The following is a 23,639-nucleotide window of genomic DNA, read 5'->3' on the forward strand; positions in this document are numbered from 1 at the left end:
ACTGATTTAGTAGTGTCCCAGAGATTCTGGAACTTTGTGTCTTTGTTCTCGTTGGTTTCAAATAACTTAACTTATTTCTGCCTTAATTTTGTTATGTACCCAGTAGTGATTCAGGAGCAGTTATTCAGTTTCCATGTAGTTGTGTGATTTTGAGTGAGTTTCTTAATCCTGAGTTCTAATTTGATTGCTCTGTGGTTTGAGAGACTGTTTGTAATGATTTTTGTTCTTTTGCATTTACTGAGGAGTATTTTACTTCCAAATATGTGGTCAATTTTAGAATAAATGTGGTGTGGTGCTGAGAAGAATGTATATTCTGTTAAGTTGGGCTGGTAAATTCTGTTGATGTCTATTAGGTCCACTTGGTCCAGAGCTGAATTCAAGTCCTGAATATCCTTGTTAATTTTCTGTCTCGTTGATCTGTCTAATATTGACAGTGGGTGTTAAAGTCCCCCACTGTTATCGCATGGGAGTCTAAGTCTCTTTGTAGATCTCTAAGAACTTGCTTTATGAATCTGGGTGCTCCTGTATTGCGTGTGTAAATATTTAGGATAGTTAGCTCTTGTTGCATTGATCCTTTTACCATTATGTAATGTCCTTCTTTGTCTTTTTTGATCTTTTGTTGGCTTAAAGTCTGTTTTATCAGAGACTAACATTGTAACTCCTGCTTTTTATTTGCTTTCCATTTGCTTGGTAAATATTCCTCCATCCCTTTATTTGGAGCCTGTGTGTGTTTTTGCCCGTGAGATGGGTCTTCTGAATACAGCACACTGATGGGTCTTGACTCTATCCAATTTTCCAATCTGTGCCTTTTAATTGGGGCACGTAGTCCATTTACATTTAAGGTTAATATTGCTATGTGTGAATTTGATCCTGTCATTTTGATGCCAGCTGGTTATTTTGCCTGTTAGTTGATGCAGTTTCTTCATAGTGTTGATGGTCTTTACAATTTGGTATGTTTTTGCAGTGGCTGGTATCAGTTTTTCCTTGTTTAGTGCTTTCTTCAGAAGCTCTTGTAAGGCAGGCCTGGTGGTGACAAAAATCTCTCAGCATTTGCTTATCTGTGAAGGATTTAATTTTTCCTGTGCTTATGAAACTTAGTTTGGCTGGATATGAAATTCTGGGTTGAAACTCTTTTCTTTAAGAATGTTGAATATTGGCCCCTACTCTCCTTTGGCTTGTAGGGTTTCTGCTGAGAGATCCACTGTTAGTCTGATGGGCTTCCCTTTGTGGGTAACCCAACCTTCCTCTCTGGCTGCCCTTAACATTTTTTCTTTCATTTCAACCATGGTGAATCTGACAATTATGTGTCTTGGGGTTGCTTTTCTCGAGGAGTATCTTTGTGGTGTTCCCTGTATTTCCTGAATTTGAGTGTTGGCCTGTTCTGTGAGGTTGAGGAAGTTCTAGATAACACCCTGAAGAGTGTTTTGCAGCTGGGTTCCAGTCTCCTCATCACTTTCAGGTACTCCAATCAAATGTAGGTTTGGTCTTTTCACATAGTCCCATATTTCCTGGAGGCTTTGTTTATTTCTTTTCATTCTTTTTTCTTTAATCTTGTCTTCACACTTCATTTCATTAAGTTGACCTTCAATATCTGATGTCCTTTCTTCCACTTAATTGACTCGGCTATTGATGCTTGTGTATGCTTCATGAAGTTTTCTGTGTTTTTCAGCTCTATCAGGTCATTTATGTTCTTCTCTAAACTGGTTATTCTAGTCTGCAATTCCTCTAATCTTTTTTAAAGGTTTTTAGATTCCTTGCATTGGGTTAGAACATGCCCCTTTAGCTTGGAGGAATTTGTTATCTGAAAGCCCACTTGTGTCAATTAGTCAAACTCATTCTCTGTCCAGTTTTGTTCCCTTGCTGGCAAGGAGTTGTGATCCTTTGGAGGAGAAGAGGCATTTTGGTTTTTGGAATTTTCAGCCTTTTTGCACTGGTGTTTCCTCATCTTCTTAGATTTATCTACCTTTGGTCTTTGATGTTGGTGACCTTTGGTTGGGGTTTCTGGCGTTTCTTTGTGGATGTCTTTTTTGTTTATGTTGATGCTATTTCTTTCTGTTTGTTAGTTTTCCATCTAACAGGCCCCTCTGCTGCAGGTCTGCTGGAGTTTGCTGGAGGTTCACTCCAGACTCTGTTTGCCTGAGTATCACCAGTGGAGGTTGCAGAACAGCAGAGATTACTGCCTGTTCCTTCCTCTGGAAGCTTTGTTCCGGAGGGGCACTGCCACATGCCAACCGGAGCACTTCTGTATGAGGTATCTTTTGACTCCTGTTGGGGGGTGTCTCCCAGTCAGGAGGCATGGGAGTCAGGGACCCACTTGAGGAGGCAGTCTGTCTCTTAGCAGAGCTCAAGTGCTGTGCTGGGAGACCTGCTGCTCTCTTCAGAGCTGGCAGGAATGATTAAGTCTGCTGAAGTTGCGCCCACAGCTGTCCCTTCCCCTAGGTGCTCTGTCCCAGGGAGATGAGAATTTTATCTGTAAGCCCCTGACTGGGGCTACTGCCTTTCTTTAGAGATGCCCTGCCCAGACAGGAGGAATCTAGAGAGCCAGTCTGGCTATAGCAGCTTTGTGGAGCTGTAGTGGGCTCTGCCCAGTTCAAACTTCCCAGCAGCTTCGTTTACACTATGAGGGGAAAACTGTCTACTGAAGCCTCAGTAATGGTGGACGCTCCTCCCCACACCAAGCTTGAGCATCCCAGGTCAACCTCAGACTGTTGTGCTGCCAGTGAGAATTTCAAGTCAGTGGATCTTAGCTCACTGGGCTCCATGGGGCTGGGATCCACTGAGTTAGACCACTTGGCTCCCTGGCTTCAGTTTCTTTTTCAGTGAGTGAACAGTTCTGTCTCACTGGCATTCCAGGTGCCACTGGGTATTAAAAAGAATTCCTGCAGCTAGCTCGGTGTATGCCCAAATGACCACCCAGTTTTGGGGTTGAAACCCAGGACCCTGGTGATGTAGGCTCTAGAAGTAGTCTCCTGGTCTGCAGGTTGTTAAGACCATGAGAAAAGTCTAGTATCTAGGCCGGAGTGTACCGTTCCTCATTGCAGAGTCCCTCATGGCTTCCTGTGGCTAGGGGAGGGAGTTCCCTGACCCCTTGCACTTCCTGGGTGAGGCGATGCTGTACCCTGCTTCAGCTCACCCTCTATGGGCTGCACCCACTGTCTAACTAGTCCCAGTGAGATGAGCCGGGTACCTCAGTTGAAAATGCAGAAATCACTCGCTTTCTGTGTAGATCTTGCTGGGAGCTGCAGACTGAATTTGTTCCTATTGGGCCATCTTCTAATTTTTGTATTTTTAATAGAAATGGGGTTTTGCCATGTTGGCCAGACTGGTCTTGAACTCCTGACCTCACGTGATCCGTTCGCCTCAGCCTCCCAAAGTGTTGGGATTACAGGCATGAGCCACTGTGCCCAGCCAAGTTTGCCATCTTTATAGAATGGGACACTAAAGAAACCTGAGCACCACTCTGTCCTGTAAAGAACTGGGCTTCAGGTAGGGCAAAGAGAGGATGGTGTTTGGGTAAGATATGACAGTGAAATGTGGAATGGTTATTTTGTTGCTTGTTTGCAGATCTTGGGCAAATCCATGTTGCTGACCATTAGTTTTTTTTTTTTAACCAGGAAATGTTAGGTGATTGCAGAGACTGATATGAGGAATGATTAGTCCTTTTTATATTAAGCTGGTCACAGCTGGCCTAAGAGCTTTCATAGATTTAGTTCTGGATGGCATCAAGGTAGTTCGGGTAAGCTGGGCATGGTGGCACATGCCTTTAGTCCCAGGTACTTGGGAGGCTGAGGTGGGAGGACTGCTTGAGCCCAGGAGTTCAAGGCTGCAGTGAGCTATGATTGCACCGCTGCATTCCAGCCTGGGCAACATAGTGAGACCCTGTCTTTTAACAGTAACAAAGTAGTTTAGGTAAAGATGTAGATTTCATCTGGACTCTTTTGGGCTTTGCTCCAGTTATTTGTGTATGTCCATGGAATCTTTTCCTCTTAGGGATTCTGGAACCATGTTAATTCTTCAGTTATTTCTTGAATCATACATAGTATGGACGAATTAACATTCAGATCAGCTATATTTTGTGTATTCAAGAATTTTCTGTAATTTCTTAAAATCATCTTTCTTCAGTACCTTTTATCTGCCAGTTCCATTTGCAAAATAAATCTGTATCCATTAAATTTTGTAGGGTTATGTCCCAGAGAAGGAAGAAATATTCTTCTAATAATGACCAGAGTAACAGCTACAGGTTGGGAGAGATGAGAGATGCTGGGAGTCCTCCTTTTCTGAGAGTGAAGTAGTTTTGAGGGAGAAATTCTGAACAAGCTGGAAGAGCAGGGATGATGCTTGTAGATAACGTGTAGGAATGATGGAACTTTTGTAAGAAGCTGTTTTCTTCATGGTGGAGCAACAAGTTCTAGAATTTGGCTGGAAGTGAAGCTGTGTCTCTGTATGTTTTACGCTTGATTTTTCTGTGACTGGCTTTCCTACCATTGGCTACTCCACAGTGGAAACTTACCTAAGCTGGTGGAGGCAGGCTTTGCAGGCAAAGGCATTGGCGGGGTTTAAGGAAGGTGGGACTGTCTCCCCGGGAGTTGCTTGGCCACTATAGACTAGCAGCAGCAAATGGAGGACAGTAGGTTCAGTTCCCTCAGCTAGTCCTCAGGTTACAGGGGCTTCTCTCTAATCTGACTTTTTGTCATAGAAGCCAGATCAGCCACAGTGGGAAAGAAACTGAATTCTAGGAGCCACTGTCCAGGAGAACTGGGCATTTCTTCTAACTCTGAGGTGGTTTCCAAAAATAGAGCACAGAGGCAGATTTCCCAGATTGAGATTACCCACAGCCCTTCGTCCTGTCTCCCATCCCTGACAGACAAGTAATTCGGTTGGTAAGAAATTCACTACTGCCAGCCCAGGAAAATGCAAAGAAACAAAAATCAAACAATAAAACAAGTTCATAATATTAATGTTACAGGAAATTTACATTGTGCTTGTGTTTCTTTCAAAGACTACCGGTGCAGTGTTAGTGTCGCATATAAGAGATTTATAGAAAACAGTTCTAGGATGAACAATAGGGGCTTGTAGTCCATTGGGCATGAAAATCGTATCCCCATTATTACTATTAATTTACTCTTTAGCAGCTTTATTGCAATGCATTTTCATGCCGTACAGTTCACCAATTTAAAGTGAGTAATTCAGTGGCTTTTAGTATATCGATATGGTTCATTTATCACCAGAGTCAATTTTTTTTTTTTTTTTTGAGACAGAGTTTTTCTCTTGTTGCCCAGGCTGGAGTGCAATGATGCAATCTTGGCTCACTGCAACCTCTGCCTCCCCAGTTCAAGCCATTCTCCTGCCTCAGCCTCTCTGGTAGCTGGGATTACAGGGATGCATCACCACACCTGGCTAATTTTGTATTTTTAGTAGAGATGGGGTTTCTCCATGCTGGTCAGGCTAGTCTTGAACTCCTGACCTCAGGTGATCCACCCTCCTCAGCCTCCCAAAGTGCTGGGATTATAGGCGTGAGCTACCATGCCTGGCCCACCACAGTCAATTTTAAAACATTTCTTCACCTCAGAAATTGCCCCCTACAATGTGATAAAGAGAGGCTAATTAACAGGTACAAGTATACAGTTAGATAGAGAAATAAGACCTAGTGTTCAGTATATCAGTGGGGTGATTATAGTTAACAACAATCTATTATGAAGCCCCTGTAACCGAGTCCTGGCATCTCCTCAGCACTAGGCAACCGCTAATCTACTTTCTTTCTCTGTGGGTTTGCCTGTTCTGGACATTTCCTGTAAATTAAATCATAATATGTTGTCCTCCTTTGGTCTTTTATGTCTGGCTTATTTTGCTTAGCATGTTGTTTTCAAGGTTCATTCACATTGCAGCATGTATCAGGGCTTGATTCCTTTTCATGACTGAATACTATTACATTGCAGGGATCTACCATACTTGTCCATTCATCAGTATGGATTGTTGCCACTTTTTGGCTGTTAGGAATAATGATGTTATAGGCGTTTGTATACACATTTTTGTGTCGACATATATTTTCCTTTCTTTTGGATATATAGCTAGGAGGGAAATTGTTAGGTCATATGGTAGGGCTTTAACTGTTTGATAAACTGTGAGAATTTTTTTCACAGGGGCTGCACCATTTTACATTTCCACAAACAATGTATGAGGGCTCCAGTTTCTCCAGATCCTTGCTAACACTTTTTATGTGTCCTTTTGATTATAGCCATTCTGGTAGATGGAAAGTGGTATCTCATTGGGGCTTTGATTTGCATATCCTTGGTAGCTAATGATGTTGAGACCATCTTCTCATGTGCTTATTGGCTATTTGTATATCTTCTTTGGAGAAATGTCTATTCAAGTCCATTGCCTATTTTTTTCATTAAAAAAATAGATGTACTTATGTTTGGGTACATGTGATAAGTTGATACATTCATATAATGTACAAAGATCAAATCAGGATAATTGAGATATCCATTACCTTAAAAGTTTATCCTCTCTTTATGCTAGGAATATTTGAATTATTCTCTTCTAGCTGTTTTGAAATCTATAATAGATTGTTGTTAACTATAATCACCCTACTGATATATTGAACATTAGGTCTTACTTCTTTATCTAATTGTATATTTGTACCTGTTAATTAGCCTCTCTTCATCCCCTTCCCAGCCACCCTTCCTGGCCTCTGGTGGTTCCCATTCTACTTTCTGTCTTCACGAGATCTACTTTTTTAGTTCTCATATATGAGTGAGAACATGTGATATATGTTTTTCTTGGCCTGGCTTATTTCACTTAACGTAATGACCCCCAGTTTTGTCCATCTTGCTACAAATGACATGATTTTATTATTTTATTATTTTTTATTTTGTATATTTTTTATGGCTGATTTTGTTATTTTTTATTCACACATATAAAAATAATATGTGAATACACACATATAAAAATAATATGTGTATTCACATATTATTTTTATATGTGTGTATTCCACATTCTCTTTATTCATGCACTGATGGACATTTAAGCTGATTCCATATTTTGGTTATTATGAATAGTGCTGCGATACACATGGAAATGCAGATATCTCTTCAATATATTGATTTCCTTTTTTTTTGGATGTAAACCCAGTAGTGGAATTGCTAGATCACATAGTAGTCCTAGTTTTAGTTTTTTGGAGAATCTCCATACTGTTTTTCATAGTGGCTGTATCAATTTACATTCCCACCAATAACATATGAGGGTTCCTCCTCCTTCCCATCCTCACTAGCATTCATTCTCCGTCTTTTTGATACAAGCCTTTTTAGCTGACATGAGATGATGATATCTCATTGTGGTTTTGATTTGCATTTCTCTGATGATTAATGATGTTGAGCATTTTTTAATATACCTGTTGGCCATCTGTATGACTTCTTTTGAGAAATGTCTATTCAGATCTTTTCCCATTTTTTACTTGGATTGTTTATTCTTTGCTATTGAGTTGTCTGAGCTCCTTAGTGTATTCTTGTTATTAACTCCTTTCCAGATGGATAGTTTACAGATATTTTTTTCTCCCATTCTATGGGTTGTCAGTTTACTTTGCTGATTGTTTCCTTTGCTGTGGAGAAGCATTTTAGCTTTATATAATCTCATTTGTCTGTTTTTGCTTTGGTCGCCTGTGCTTTGAGATCGTACACAAAAAAATTCATTGCCTAAATGCTCTGAAACGTTTCTCAAGTGTTTTCTTTTAGTAGTTTTATCATTCCAGGTCTTAAATTTAACTTTTTAAACCATTTTGAGTTGATTTTTTCATCTTTTTTTAACTTTAATTATTTTTTTTTATTCTTCTAACATACCAAGCACAATTGAGTTGATTTTTAAGAGACAGGGGTCTAATTTTATTTCTCTGTATATGGTTACCCAGTTTTCCCAGCACCATTTATTGAAGGGACTGTTCTTTCTCCATTGTCAAAAATGAATTGGCTGTAAATGTGTGGACTTATGTCTGGGTTCTCTATTCTGTTCCATTGGTCTGTGTATCTTTCTGTGCTAGCACCATGCTGATGTGGTTATTATAGCTTTGTAGTATATTTTGAAGTCAGGTAGTATAATGGTTCCAGCTTTGTTCTTTTCGTTCAGGATTGTATTTGGGGTCTTCTGAGTTTCCATATAAATTTTAGATTGATTTTTCTGTTTCTGTGAAGAATGTCATTGGTATTTTTATAGAGATTGCTTTGAATCTGTAAATTGTTTTGGGTCATATTGTCTTTTTTTTTTCAGTTATGTATTTATTTAATCAACCAGTCAATCAGTCAGTCACAGAGATGGAGTCTCACTGTGTTGCCCAGGCTGGTCTCGAACTCCTGGGCCCAAGCAGTCCTCCTGCCTCAGCCTCTCAAAGTGCTGGGATTACAGGCATGAGCTACCATGCCTGGCCAGTATTGTCATTTTAATAATGTTAATTCTTCCAATCCATAATCGTGGAATATCTTTCCATTTTTTGTGTGTGTTCTTTTCTATTTCTTTTATCAGCATTTTATAGTTTTCTTTGTATCAATTTTTCACTTCTTTGGTTAAACTGCTTCCTAGGTATTATATATTCTTTATATCTATTGTAAATGGGATTGCTTTCTTGATTTCTTTTTCAGATTGTTAACTCTTGGAGTATATAAATGCTACTGATTCCTGCATGTTGATTTTCTGCCGTGCGACTTTACTGAATTCATTTATCAGTTCTAACTTTTTTTTGTGTGGTGCCGAAGTTTCTCTAAATATTTCATGTTGTTGGTGAATAAAGCTAGTTTGACTATTTTTGTTCCAGTTTGGGTGATTTTATTTATTTTTCTTGTCTATTTGCTCTGGTAAGATTTCTGGTATTAGGCGGAGCAAAAGTGGTGAAAGTGAACATTCTTGTCTTGTTCCAGATCTTAGAGGAAAGGCTTTGAATTTTTCCCTGTTCAATCTAATGTTAGCTGTGCGTTTGTCATATATGTACTTTATTATTTTGAGATATGTTCCTGCTATACCCAGTTTGTTGAGAGTTTTTATTATAAAAGAATGTTGAATTCTATCATACGTTTTTTCAGCATATGTTGAATGATCATATGGTTTTTGTACTTGGTTCTTTAAATGTGATGTATCATATTTATTGATAAATATATGTTGAACCATCCTTGTATCTCTGGGATGAACCCCGCTTGATCATGGGGAGTGATCTTTTTTTTTTTTTTTTTGAGATGAAGTCTTGCTCTGTCACCAGGCTGGAGTGCGGTGGCGCAATCTCGGCTCACTGCAACCTCCGCCTCCTGGGTTCAAGAGATTCTTCCACCTCAGCCTCCTGAGTAGCTGGGACCACAGGTGCATGCCACCATGCCCAGCTAATTTTTTTGTATTTTTAGTAGAGATGGGGTTCCACCGTGTTGACCAGGATGGTCTTGATTTCTTGACCTCGTGATCCGCCCCCCTTGGCCTCCCCAAGTGCTGGCATTACAGGCATGAGCCACCGTGCCCAGCTAGGAGTGATCTTTTAAATGTGTTGTTAAATTTGGTTTGCTAGTATTTTGTTGAGGATTTTTGCATCTGTGCTCATCATTGATACTGGCTTATATTTTCCTTTTTTGTTATGTTCTTGCCTGGTTTTCTTATCAGGATAGCACTAGCCTTGTAGAATTAGTTTGGAAGTATTCCCTCCTCTTCAAATGTTTTTGAAAAGTTTGAGTAGAATTAGTATTAATCCTCCTTTAAATGTTTGATAGAATTAAGCAGTGAAGCCATCAGGTCCTCGGCTTTTCTTTGATGGGAAACTTTTTATTACAGCTTTGATCTTGTTACTCATTATTAGTTTGTTGTGGTTTTCTATTATTTTGTATATGTGATTCAGTCTAGATAGGTTATATGTGCCCAGGAATTTAGCCATTTCTTCAAGATTTTTCAATTTTTTGGCCTACAGTTGTTCTTAACAGTCTCTAATAATTCTTTGTATTTCTGTGGTCTCAGCTGTTATGTCTCCTTTTTTGTTTCTGATTTTATTTGGTTGGCTCTTCTTTTTCTCTTAGTCTAGCTAATTGTTTGCCTATTTTGTTTATCTTTTCAAGAAAAAGGAACCCAACTTTTTTTTTCATTAATCATCTGTATTTTTTTTAGTTTTAATTTCATGTATTTACGCTCTGATCTTTATTATTTCTTTCCTTCTCTTAATTTTGGGTTTAGTTTGTTCTTACTTTTCTGTTTCCTTGGTGCATCATTAGATTGTTTATTTGGAGTCTTTCTGCTTTTTTGATACAGGCATTTACTGCTATAAACTTCCCTCTTAGTACCACTTTTGCTGTGTCCTAGAGATTTGGTGTGTTATATTTCCATTTTCATTTGTTTCAAGAAAGTTTAAAATTTCTTCCTAAATTTTTCATTGACCCATTTGGTTGTTCACGTGTATGTTGTTTAATTTCCATGTGTTTATATCGTTTCTGAGGTTCCTCTTGTTATTAATTTCTAGTTTTATTCTGTTGTACCTTTTCTGGGTACAGTAGCCTATGCCTGTAATCCTAGCAATATGAGAGGCTGAGGTGGGAGGACTGCTTGAGGCCAGGAGTTTGAGACCAGCCTGGGCAACATGGCAAGATCCTACCTTTATGAAAAAAAAAAAGAAAAAAGAAAAAAGAAAAGCTATTTGATATGATTCTATTTTTGAATTTGTTGAGACTTGTTTTGTGGTATAAGATGTTGTCTGTAATCGAGGATGTTCTATATGCTGATGAAAATAATGTATATTTTGTAACAGTTGGGTAAAATATTCTGTAAATAGTCAGACCTATTTGGTCTAGTGTGTAGTTCACCTCTGATGTTTCTTTGTTGATATATATATATATATATATATATATATATATATATGTATTTTGGTCTGGATCTTCTGGCCATAACTGAGAGTGGGATGTTGAAATCCCTACTCTTACTGTATTGCAGTTAGTTTCTCCCTCTAGATGTATTAATGTTTGATTTATATATTTGGGTGCTGCTGTGTTGGGTACATAGATGTTTGAAATTGTTATGTTATCTAGCCAATTTGGCCCATTTTTCATTAGACAGTGACTTTTTGTCTCTTTTCACAGTCTTTGACTTTTGCTATATTTTATCTGATGTAAGTGTAGCTACTCCTGTTTTTTTGATTTCCAGTTGCATGGATATCTTTTCCTACCCTTCACTTTCAGTCTGCATGTGCCTTTATGGGTGAAGTGGGTTTCTTGTAGGCAGCATGTTGTTGAGTCTTGTTTTTTTCAATTCAGCCGCTCCACATTTCTTTTAATTAGAAAACCGAATCCGTTTATATTCAGTGTTACTATCGGTAAGTAAGGATTGACTACTGCTAATTTGTTGCTTGTTTCCTGGTTGTTTTGTAACTTCTCTCTTTCTTCTCACTTTCTTACTGTCATCCTTTCTGGTTAAGCAATTTTCTCCGGTAGTATGTTTTAGTTCATTGTTTTTTATTTTTAGTGCATCTATTATAGATTTTTGCTTTGTGATTACCGTGAGGCTTACAAAAAACATCTTTAGATATAATAAGTTATTTTAAAGTGATGATGACTTATCTTTGATCATGAAAAATAACAGAAACAAAGAAAAAACTAAAAATGCCTCTGTACTTTAACTCCATCCCCATATTTTGACTTTTTGTTGTCTCAATTTACATGTTTATATTACCTGTCTCTTAACAGGTTGCTGTAGCTATTATTGTTTCTGTTTCTAGGCTTCATGTTAGAATTTTGAGTGGATTATACATCGGGAGTACAGTATTAGAATATTCTGGGGTTGTCTGTGTACAGTGTGTTTTATATTTATTTTATGTTTATTTAAGTATTTCTTTTTCCAGTGGGTTTTATACCCTCAATTTTTTTTTCTTTCTGCATGTTAGTGTGTTTTTCTTTCAGACTGAGGAACTTCCTTTAGTGTTTCTTGTAAGATAGGTCTGGTTGGTGGTAAATTCTCTCAGTTTTTGTTTGGGAAAGACTTTATTGCTCGTTCATATTTGAAGGATGGCTTTGCTGGATACAGTATTCCTATATGGTGGTTTCTTTCTTTCAGAACTTTGAAAATATCATACTACTCCTTCCTGTCCTGTATGGTTTTCTTTTCTCCCCTTCCCCTTTCCCCCTTCCTCCTTCCCTTTCCTTTCCTTTTTCCTTTCCTTTCCTTCCTTTTCCCTTTCCCTTTCCCTTTTCCCTTCCTTTCCCTTTCTTTCCTTCCCCTCCCCCTCCCCCCCCCTTCCCCCCCCCCCCCCCCTCCTTCCCTCCCTCCTCTCCTCTCCTCCTTTTCTTTTCTTTTCTTTTCTTTTCTTTCATTGGAGTCTTGCTCTCTTGCCCAGGCTGGAGTGCAGTGGCACAATCTCTGCTTCCCAGGTTCAAGTGATTCCCCTGCCTCAACCTCCCAAGTAGCTGAGACCACAGGCACGTGCTATCGCACCTGGCTAATTTTTGTATTTTTAGTGGAGATGGTGTTTCACCATGTTGGCTAGACTGGCCTCAAACTCCTGACCTCAAGTGATCTGACCACCATGGCCTCCCAAAGTGCTGGGATTACAGGCGTGAGCTGCCCTGCCTGGCCTGGTCTGTATAGTTTCTGTTGAGAAGTCTGTCGCCAGATGAGTTGGGAGTTCCTTTGTTATTTGCTTCTTTTCTTTTGCTGTTTTTAAGATTCTCTTTATTTCTGAATGTTGAGAGTGTGATTATTATGTATCTAGGGGTACGCTTATTTAAGTTGACTCTGGTGTTCTGTGGCCTTCATGTAGCTGGATGTTTATATCTAAGTTTCGGAAAGTTTTCTGTTATTTCTTTGAATAAACTTTCTATTCCTTATTGTTGCTCATTACCTTGTTGAACACCATAATTCTTAGATCGGGTCTTTTGGGGTAATTTTCTGTGTCTTGTAGGTGATCTTCATTCCTTTGGTTCTTTTTTCTTTCTCTCCTCTCTGTGTTTTCAGATAGCCTATCTCTGAGCTTAATGATTCTCTGCTTGATCCATTCTGCTGTTGAGAGCCTCAAATTAATTTTTCAGTTCAGCAAATGCATTTCTCAGTTCCAAGATTTTTGTTTGATGATGCTGATGGTGATTTTTTAGAGATGGGATCTTGCTCTATCACCCAGGCTGGAGTGCAGTGGTGCAATTCCAGCTCACTGCAACCTCGAACTCCTGGGCTCAAGCAATGCTCCCTCCTTAGCCTCCCAAGTATGTAAGACTACAGGTGATCACCACAGTGCTTGGCCAGTTTTTTATGTTTTTGTAGAGATTGGGTCTTGCTAAATTGCTGAGGCTATTCTAAAATTCCTGACCCCAAGGCTCCTACCTCGGCCTCCCAAAGTGTTGGGATTACAGGCATGAGCCACTGTGCCCAGCCGGTTTGATTGTTTTAAGTTTCAATCTCTTTGTTAAATTTCTCTGACAAATTTTTGAATTCCTTTTCTGTGTTATCTTGGAGATCACTGAATTTCTTTAAAACTACTATTTTGAATTCTTAGTCAGAGAGCTCATATATTGCCATCTTGTTAGAGACAGTAAATGATTCCTTGCTTTATCTTTTTGGGAAGGTCATGGTTACCTGTTTTTTGTCGTTTATTATGGATAATGTCCATGCCTTTGCATTGAAAGAGTATTTATTTATTCCAGTCTTGTCTGTATGGGTTATTTTGGTTTTTATTAGATATGTTTACTAATGAGTCTTTGTAATTTACTTATTGAATTTCTTTCTTTTTTTCTGCTAGGTTGCTGCCTCTTTATAGGCACCACATGGTGCCTTAAGTCCAGGTTTACCTTGGCTCTAGAAAACCATCAGAGTGTTGCCCATCCCGAATGGGGGAGGTCACAAAGAGGGTAACCCGGCAGTGTGGGAATACTGGCAAGGCATTTGTGCCCAGGGGACCTGTGGGAAATACCTTCTACTGTGTGCATCTGCTGAACGGCTACTCTGATTTTGTGTCTCTGCTGGCTAAGTTACAGATTAGAGTTTCCAGGGCTGGGAATAGTTTCCCTTCAGGTACTTACAGTGCTCCCCATAGGTTGAAGCAGGGACAGGTTTTCTGCCAGGGAATCTAAGATGGTGGGGACAGTAGTTGTTTTTCTCCACCTGACTTTTTCCAGTGTAGAAACTGGGAGTCGGGGAAATTTTCCTCACTCTTGGTGCTGGGCACGTTATGGAGAGGGGTGCCACAGATATGAAAGTCCAGTTGTTTTACTGTCTGTTCAGAGTTTTTCTCACTTGTCTGTTGCTGTGGGAACTGTCTGATCCTCATATTTGAGTTCTGGAATATTGCTGCTGATAATCTTGGAGCTGCTGTATATTCATTTTTGGTTTTCTGTTAGAAAGCAGTGAAACCAATTTGCTTCTGTGCCACCATTTTGGAACCAGAAACTCCTTGTTGCCCATATTGTAATTGGGTTATTTTCCTTTCTGTCACTGAGTTTTAAGAGGTATTTGTAATATACTAGTACCTTATCAGAGATATGATTTTCAAATATAGCCATACCTCAGAGATATTGTAAGTTTGGTTCTAGATCACTGCAATAAAGCAAATAGCACAATAAAGTGAGTCACATGAAATTTTTGGTTTCCCAGCATATATAAAAGTTATATTTACAGTGTACTTTAGTCTGTTAAGTATGAAATTAGCTGGGTATGGTGGTGCATGCCTATAGTCCCAGCTACTCAGGAGGTTGAGGGTGCAGTGAGCTGTGATTGTGCCACTGCACTCCAGCCCATGTGATAGTGTGAGACCCAGACTAAAAAAAAAAAAAAAAAGAATTTTATTGCTTTAATACTTACATTCAGATCTTTGATCCATTTTGAGTTAATATTTGTATATGGTGTGTGGTAGAGATCCAACTTCATTCCTTTGCATGTGGATACCCAGTTGTTTTAGTACCATTTGTTCAAAAGATTATTTTATCCTTTCTCCATTGATTTGTCTTGGCAACCTTGTTGGAAATCAATTGACCATAAATGTGAGGATTTATTTCTGTACTCTCAATGCTACCATTGATTTATATGTCTATCATTCTCTGCCAATACCCTCTTGTTATTTTTGTTGCTGAAAACAAGATGAAATTATTACAGTCTAAAGCAAAAGTATCAGACATAATATGTCTGAACTCTGTATATCTTTTTTAGCATAAATAATTGACACCAGATTTTTTATTTTTATTTTTTAAGATGGAGTCTCACTGTGTCCCGCAGGTTGGAGTACAGTGGCATGATCATAACTCACTGTAAGCTCAAACTCCTGGGTTCAAGCAGTCCTTCAACCTCAGCCTCCCAAGTAGCTGGGACTACAGGCATGAGCCACCATACCTAGCTAATTTTTAATTTTTTTTGTAGAGATACTATGTTGCCTAGACTCATCTCAAACTTCTGGGCTCAAATGATCCTCCTACCATGGCTTTCAAAATATTGGGATTATAGATGTGAGCCACTGTGCTTGGCCCTGATTCATTTCCTTTTGTTTTTTTTGAGACAGAGTTTTGTTTTGTTGCCTAGGCTGGAGTGCAGTGGTGTGATCTTGGCTCACTGCAACCTCTGCCTCCTGGGTTCAAGTGATTCTCTGCCTCAACCTCCCGAATAACTGGGATTACAGGCACATACCCCCATGCCTGGCTAAGTTTTGTATTTTTAGTAGAGACCAGGTTTTGCCATGTTGGCCAGGCTGGCCTCAAACTCCTGACCTCAGCTGATCACCCTCCTTGGCCTCCCAAAATACTGGGATTACAGGCGTGAGCCACTGTGCTCACTCCATTTCTTTTTGATTTCTTTTTTCTTCTTGAGTTGGAGTCTTGCTCTGTCACCCAGGCTGGAGTGTAGTGGCACAATCTTGGCTTACTGCAAGCTCTGCCTCCCGGATTCAAGCAATTCTCCTGCCTCAGCTCCTGAGTAGCTGGTATTATAGGCATGCGCCACCATGCCTGGCTCATTTCTGAATTTTTAGTAGAGATGGGTTTTACCATGTTGCTGAGGCTGGTCTTGAACTCCTAACCCTGTGATCTGCCCACCCCAGCCTCCCAAAGTGTTGGGATTACAGACGTGAGCCACTGTGCCTGGCCCATTTCTTAAATTATATAATTACTATGTTAACCTTTAGAATTACCTATAAACACTTTTAATGAAAAATGAACCTAGAAAAACCATTTTAACAGAAAAATAAACTGGTAGTTTTTTACTTTTGGTGAATGGTAACAAATCAATTCTGTAGCCTTGAATTGACTCACAAGCATTCTAGATAGATTAAATAACAGTAAGCAAAGTACAAATTGTCATGTGAAACAAATTCCAACAGACAAATACTGGAGCAGTCTGTGTAAGAATTTATTCACATTTATTTTACTTTGTAGTTCATGTTTTGGTGATGTTTAATGAAATGCGGCATTGGCATTTGCAGCTACAATACTGGATATATGATACAGACTTCATTTATCAGTAAATTTGTTGGGTGTTGTTGCTTGCTATGGTATAGTTTTTGTTTGTTTTTCTTCAGTATTAGTAATGTTTCTATTGCTGTATAACAAACCTCCTTAACGACAATTATTTTGCTCATGAGTCTACAATTTGGTCAGGTTTGGCAGGGATAATTTGCTGCTGCTGCTCTCCAACATCTGGGGCCTTAGCTGGAATGACTCAAATTGTTGAGGGATGGAACAGCTGGAGTCTAGTGAGGTGTCTTTCCCTGTCTTCTCCCCTCATAGAGTCTCAAGCCTTCTTCACTGTGCTATTTCTTTTCTTTTCTTTTTAGACAGAGCCTTGCTCTGTCTCCTAGGCTGGAGTGCAGTAGTGCAGTCTTGGCTTGCTGCAGCCTCCACTCCCAGGTTCAAGCAATTCTCCTGCCTCAGCCTCCCAAGTAGCCAGGATTACAGGTGTGAGCCACCACACTTGGCTGATTTTTGTATTTTTAGTAGAAACAGGGTTTTGCCATGTTGGCCAGGCTTGTCTCAAACTCCTGACCTCAAGTGATCCACCCACCTTGGCCTCCAAAATTGTTGGGATTACTGGTGTGAGCCACTACGCCTGGCCTCCACTGTGCTATTTCTGTGTGGTCTCTTCATCATGGCAGCCTTAGGGTAGTTGGAATTCTTTCACAGTGACTCAGGAATCCTAGAGCAAGTGACAGGAGACCACCGAAGTCATAAGGCTTCTTCCTGTCCATTGTTGGAAGGCTTGTGGTGTCCGTTCTGCTGCATTCTACTTCTGACAAGTGAGTCACAGTGTAGGGGACTACTCAAGGGTCTGAACATGAGGCCAGGCTCACCTGGTACCTATCTCTGGAGTCAGGCTGCCAGAGCCTATAGCTCTGTTTTTCTGCTGGGTTTCAGTATATGGTCTGCAGTTATTTACATAAATAATGCTTTTTTCCCCTGAAAAGCTACCTAAAAGCTATCTTTTGTGTTTATGATGTCAAATGCTTACTTGGTTCATTTTTCTCCTAAAATATGTCTTCAGTAAAACTAGAATGTGTCGTATTCTGGAAAATGTACCTATCAGGTTAAAATTCATTAACCAAAGAAGGTAAGTTTGTGTCAGTGAAAAGTTCTGTTCTCAATAGTTATGGCTATCATGAAAGTACGTACCCGAAGACACAGCACCAATGATGTGGCCAAATGCTGCAAAGACAGGTAGAAAGGGGAAAAACTCTGTTAGGTTTAGTAGACTTTAATATTACTCTTTTGGTCCATCTCAGACCAGGTGAACAAAAATAAATAGGAATGTCAAAGATCTGAGTTCATTAAGTTGGTCTGGGAGCATAGATGAAATTTTATTTTATGCGTAAGATTACATCTAGTCAAAGGCAGAACAAGTAAGTGATAAAACTCAGCTTCCATTTGTGATAATTCTTAGCAAAAACTAAGAACAGATGAAGACTTCTTTAAACTGATAAAGGGTATCTACCAGAAACACATCAGACATCACACTTAACTGTGAGTTTTTAGAAGCATTTCTATTAAAATCAGGAGAAAGACAAGGCTGCTGGCCTGTCTCTCTTCCACCTTGGTCTGATCATTTGGCTTAGAAATCTTAGTCACTTTGAATCATGCTTTACTGCCAGATCCAACTAAAGAAGACTCTTACAAACATGTACATAAACGTACTTGGATCACTGGATACTGACAGGTATTTGGAAATGTCGATGGAGCCAGTAGTGGCTGCAGCACTGCCCACTGGGAGCAGTGTGATTACTTGGTCTGGGCTTTACGCCGATTCGCAGGGCCTCAGGCATGAAGAAATGGGGTACTTGCTGATCCACAATGGGACATAAAATTGAGAAAATAAGTTTTCTTTAAAATCAGCTTTCATAGTCTTTTTTGACTGCATATAATTTCCGTTTTCAGTTTTATATCATGGCTAAAACTTATTAGCAAATATAGATCAAATATTCCTTATCCGAAATGCTGGGGACCGGAAGTGTTTTGGATTTTGGAATACTTGCATTATATCTGCTCTTTCAACACTCTGATTCAAAGATCTGAAATCTGTAATGCTCTGTGAACATGACCTTTGTGCATCTTGTCAGTGCTCAAAAAATTTTAGATTTTGGAGCATTTTGGTTTTTGGGTTTTTGGATTATGGATGTTATTAAAAGTGAATTTATACATTCTCAGTCCCAGATAAGATAATCAGCCCTCCCTTATGTTTGGACCCTAACTGCCCACAGCTGTTTAATGCAGTACTGTGGAGCATAGGGACTGCAGACATGCCTAGATTCCAGGGCTCTGTTTCACTCTTTAGGCACTTGCTAATCATGGTGCACATAATTTACTATTTCAGTAGCTTTTGTGATTGTCAGTGATTCTCTCTGGGCTGTCATTTTCGTTGATACTTTTTTTTTTTTTTTTGAGACAGGGCCTTGCTCTGTTGCCCAGGCTGGAGTGCAGTGACATGATCATGGCTCACTGCAACCTGTACCTCTTGGGCTCAAGCAATCCTTCTGCCTTCACCTACTGAATAGCTAGGACTACAGGTGCGCACCACCATGCCTGGCTAATTTTTAAATTCTTTGTAGAGATAGGGTCTTGCTTTGTTGCCCAGGCTGGCCTTGAACTTGTAGCGTCAAGCGATCCTCCCACCTCAGTCTCCCAAAATGTTGGGATTACGGTTGTGAGCCACGATGTCTAGCAATTTCATTTTTAAATGCCTCATTGTCAGCTGTGTTTTTATTAGGTCTTTTAGGAGAAAAACAGCAATAAATACTCTTCTGCACAGATTTTCTTTTTTTCTTCTTCTTTTCTTTATTGATTAGCAAATATTCCAATCAATACATTATGAAATGTAGTCTTTTGTAGACACATCTTGTACAAACAGCATTCTCCCTTTGTCTGCTAATTTTAATTTTTGTAGTGTTTTGTCATATAGAATTAACTGTTTTACATTCTGATTGGCCAATCTTTTCTTTTATAGGCTCTGGATAATAATTATTGTAAGAAGGCTGTCCAATATAGTATTTAAACAAAAGGTCACAAAGTATTTTCAATGAGTGTTCTTATTAGGTAGGTGGCATTATGGGTCCTGAAAATGACCTGTAAGGCAGTTGACTTAGGTAGACTGTACAGTGATGTCTAGTCTCAAGGAATGCCATAAAATGTTGAATTTTATAATTTTTAAAATTATACTTGAAGTTCTGGGGTACATGTGCAGATCGTGCAGGTTTGTTACATAGGTATACACGTCTGCACAAAATTTTCTAGGTTCTGAAGTCTTCATGATCTTGATGCTTTGTTTCATCTTTCTGTTGCAGACGTTGCTGCCATAGCATGTGGTCGTGAATTCTTGGTTAATTCAAGCCGGGTGCTCTTGGACACCATATTGCAACTCCTGGGAGACTTGAAGCCAGGACAGTGTACCAAACTCAAAGTGTATGATGGATAATGTTAAAAAGTTAATTCTATTTACAATTAATTAGAATGTGCTGATTGGGCCTTTCTTCAAGTAAACACCGTTAATTTTGGTGGTAGTTCTAAAAACCAGAGGAAATAAATTGCCTGGAGAAGTTAAAGGGGTGCACTCTCTTAAATAGCATTTTAGAAAAACAAATTTAAGGAAGGAATGTACTCACCTTAGAGCAATCAGTGAGCCCCAAATACTATCACATGATACTTCATGGTTATGTCAAAATGATAAATAAGTCTTTGTTATGGTAGCACTCCACTTCCAGGTACTAAAATCTGTATTTGTTTTTTATTGTTATCTAACAAATTATTACCAACTTGGTGGCTAAAACAACACCATTTATTATTTCATAGTTTGGTAAGTCAGAAGTCTGAGTGGGTTTGAGGGGTTCTCTGCATAGGCCAGAACTGAGGTGTCTTCCAGGCTGGGATCTTTTTGGAGACTCTGGGGGAGGAATCTGCTTCTGGGCACGTTGAAGTTGCTGGCAGAGTCCAGTGTCTTGGTTTCAGGACCGAGCTCCCTTGTCCTGGCTGTGGGTCAGCTGTGGGTCAGCTGCTGGGGCTGCTTGCATTCCTTCGCACGTGGGCCTGTCTTCAAGCCACAGTCGCTCATTGAGTCCTGACGTGTCCAGTCTCAGACTTCCTCTTCTGCTGCCAGCAAGATGAAACTCTGTCTGCTTTTATTCTTTCGTTAAAAATTTTACTTCAAGAAGGCAAACTCTCTGCTTCATATGCATTTCTGTGTTTAGATTAGGCAGACCTGGATAAACTCCTTTTGATAAACTCTTGAGTCAGCTGGTTAGTAACCCTTAATTACATCCACAGAATCCCCTTTTCCAGACAATGACATAATCAGTGTGTGATAATTTATAGTCCCAGAGATTAGGGCAGGAAATCGTGGGGAGAGGGAGCAGTGTAGTATTCTGCCACTCACACCACTCATTCTGAGTGTTGCCTTTGACTTCTTAGAGCATCTTTATTTTTTTATTTTTATTTTTAAAGAGACCGGGTCTCTGCATACGTTGCTCAGGCTGGCCTCAAACTCCTGGGCGTTCCAAGTATTCCTTCCACCTCAGCCTCCTGAGTAGCTGCACTATAGGTATGTGCCACCATGCCATGCTGTGGAGCACTTTTTAAAAGTAAGAGCTTCTGTAAAGTCGTGCCAGATGCTTCCAACATCTGTATCATCCTGGCCTTGGTGTCTCGATGGTTTTCTCCCATGTGAGTTGAGATTTCCAGTTTCTTTGTATGCCAAGTAATTTTGGATTTATCATGGACATTTATGTGATCGCTGGTCTTGTTTAAATCCTTGGGAAATGCTGATGTTTATATTTTCACAGGCCATCAACCCCTTTGGGTCAGATTCCAACCAGCCTTTTCTGTTTGGTTTCCTGTGCCAGTCCTGTTTTCAAAGATCCTTTACAGAGCTATTGGAACAGCCCCCATGTGTGCCGCCCAGTGGCCAGTCTGAGAGCTGGGTGATTGGAGCTGCAGTTCTGAGTCTTTCAGATGCTGTTTGTGATCAGATCCACACAGCCACACCTTGGGATGAGGCCAGGAGTTTATAAACAACTTTGTGGGGTCACTTTTCTGAGCTGTTAACTCTCTGGGTACATTTTAGTTAAAGTACCTCACCTGGAATGCCGGGGCTTCATATACCCTGCAGTGTCCAAGCGCCTGCGATTCTGCCCTTGTCCAGCCCTGCAGCAGGGGTTGAGAAGGTCATAGAGCTTTCAAGTGTAAGGAAAATTTGTTTCCCACAGAGTTTGAGTTACCTGGGGATGCCGCCACTGCCACCGCGCGTGGTTGCTGGCAGAAGACCCCTTTCCCACTCCTGGAGCCTCACTAGAGACCTTCTCCTGGTGCTCTCCGTGTGGCTCAGTGCTACTTCTGGTTTTTGGAGCTCCCGTGAGTCCAGACCAGGGACACTAGAGGAAAAAGTGGTAAACTCACTGCTGGTTTAGTGGTTCTTAAATTTTGAACTTCTTTGCCTATCTGCCTGCTACTGTTTACTTTTCAGAGTCCTCAAACAGCTGCTTCATATATTCTCTGTGGAATTTGTAGCTGCTTTCGGTGGAAGTGAGACTGGAGGGTGTGTTTAGGCCATCTTATCCAGAACCAAACTTTCTAGTCAGTGTTAGTATTTTGTCCAAAAAATTATATGCACTTAAATAATGCATATAATATAGTGTAACATATATGCATATGTAGTTTTTTTTTTTTTGAGACAGAGAATGCTCATTTTTAAAGGCTGTTTCTCTTCCAGTCTCATGCAAAAATTTTTCCTCCTTGAAAATTCAAGCAGCTAATTGCTCCCTCACATCCAGCCTTTCTCATCACTGCAGTTTTCTGACCATCCAGTTTCCTTGTTCACTGAGTACTGGCTTGTTGGTGTCCCCTTCCGCATTTCCTGCTGTCTTGAGTGACTTGAACATGTTTAGGGGTGATTCATTTAACAATCTAATTTCAAGCTCGATTGCCTTTCTCAGTTCCCCAGATTTGATGTGTCTTTGACTGTTGTCAAAGCCGTCTGCTTTGGGCCAGACGCTGCACATGGTCATGAGGTGGACTGTCTGGTAGACACTGCTGTAGCACACATACATCCTCTCCTCCCTGCCTCCCTTCCTACCATTGTTCCCTCTAAACTGCAAGACCACCACCACCGCCTCTCCCGTCTCCGCCTCCGCCTCCACCTCCTCCGCCTCCTCCGCCTCACTGCATTTCCCCCATGGCCTCCTTCCCTCTAGCTCACTAGCCCCAGCGTGGATCACGTTTCCTGATGCTTTCAGCCTTGAACCAGCCCAGCCATCCTCCTCCTCTGTTCCTACAGCTGGGGCTGCTTAGTGAGGTTTGGGAAGAAGCTGCCTTTGTGCACAAACTCTTGTCATTTCTCTGGTCTCCAGCCCCACTGGGGTCCTCCTCTATATCCTTACTCAGCTCCCACTCACTTCCATAGTGGTGGAGACAGACCTTGGTGTGACCCTGACGTCCTCCCTGCTCTGCCCTTCCTGTGCAGGTGGGCGGCCCAGCAGGCGGCATTACTTCCTGCCGCACAGGGGTGAAGGGGCAAGTGTGGCTGCCTCACTTTGGCTTCCCTTGTTTGTTCCACTCACCTTTGCTTTCTCCTCTCGTGTCAGAGGCACATATGGCTGGGATGTGTGTGTGGTGTGGATGTGGGTGCATATGTGCAGGGTGTGTGTGTGGAGGGGTTGGGATGTATTTTGTGTGTGGTGTATGCGTATGTGGGTGTTTTGGGGGTATCTGGTGTGCATATGGTGTGTGTTTGTGTGGGGCGTGTTTATGGGTATGTGAGGGAATGTGTGTGTGGTGTGTGTGTATATATGTTGGGGGGAGGTGGGTGTCGTGTGTGACTGTGTGGTGTGTTTGTATATGTGGGACTAGGGATTTGGATGAGTGTATTTTGTGTGGGGGGAGATGTGGGTGTGGTATGCATCTTGTGTGTGTGGCTGTGTATGTGTGTATGTGAGGAGGATGTGTTTGTGTGGTATGTGTATGTTGGATGTTTGTGGTGTGTATATGTGGAGGGTATGGGGTATATGTGTTTGTGGGATGTGTGTGTGGGGTATTTGTGGGTGTGTGGTGTGGGTGTGGGGGGTGTTGGCTGTGTATGTGAGGGTGTTTGGGTGTGTGTGGAGTGGGGGGAAGTGTGTGGAATGTGTGGGGAATGTGGGTGTGTGGTGTGTGTGTGGTATGTGGTGTGTGTGGCGTGTGGGTGTGTGGTGTGTGTGT

The 23,639-nt window shown here is 40.6% G+C and overlaps 1 protein-coding gene across 2 annotated transcripts in view; it reads left to right on the plus strand.

The window, feature by feature from the left end:
• Positions 1 to 23,639, plus strand: part of HSF2BP (heat shock transcription factor 2 binding protein) — a 109,154-nt gene that overhangs the window by 37,625 nt on the left and 47,890 nt on the right. For both annotated transcript variants that reach the window (XM_032276757.1, XM_032276756.1), the window contains exon 6: positions 19,739 to 19,856. In XM_032276757.1, coding sequence (XP_032132648.1) covers positions 19,739 to 19,856 — 118 coding nt within the window. The remainder of the gene's footprint in view (positions 1 to 19,738; positions 19,857 to 23,639) is intronic.

This window comes from Sapajus apella, unplaced genomic scaffold (assembly GCF_009761245.1).
Source record: "Sapajus apella isolate SASKATOON/1434 unplaced genomic scaffold, GSC_monkey_1.0 scaffold8, whole genome shotgun sequence".
Classification (NCBI taxonomy): domain Eukaryota; kingdom Metazoa; phylum Chordata; class Mammalia; order Primates; family Cebidae; genus Sapajus; species Sapajus apella.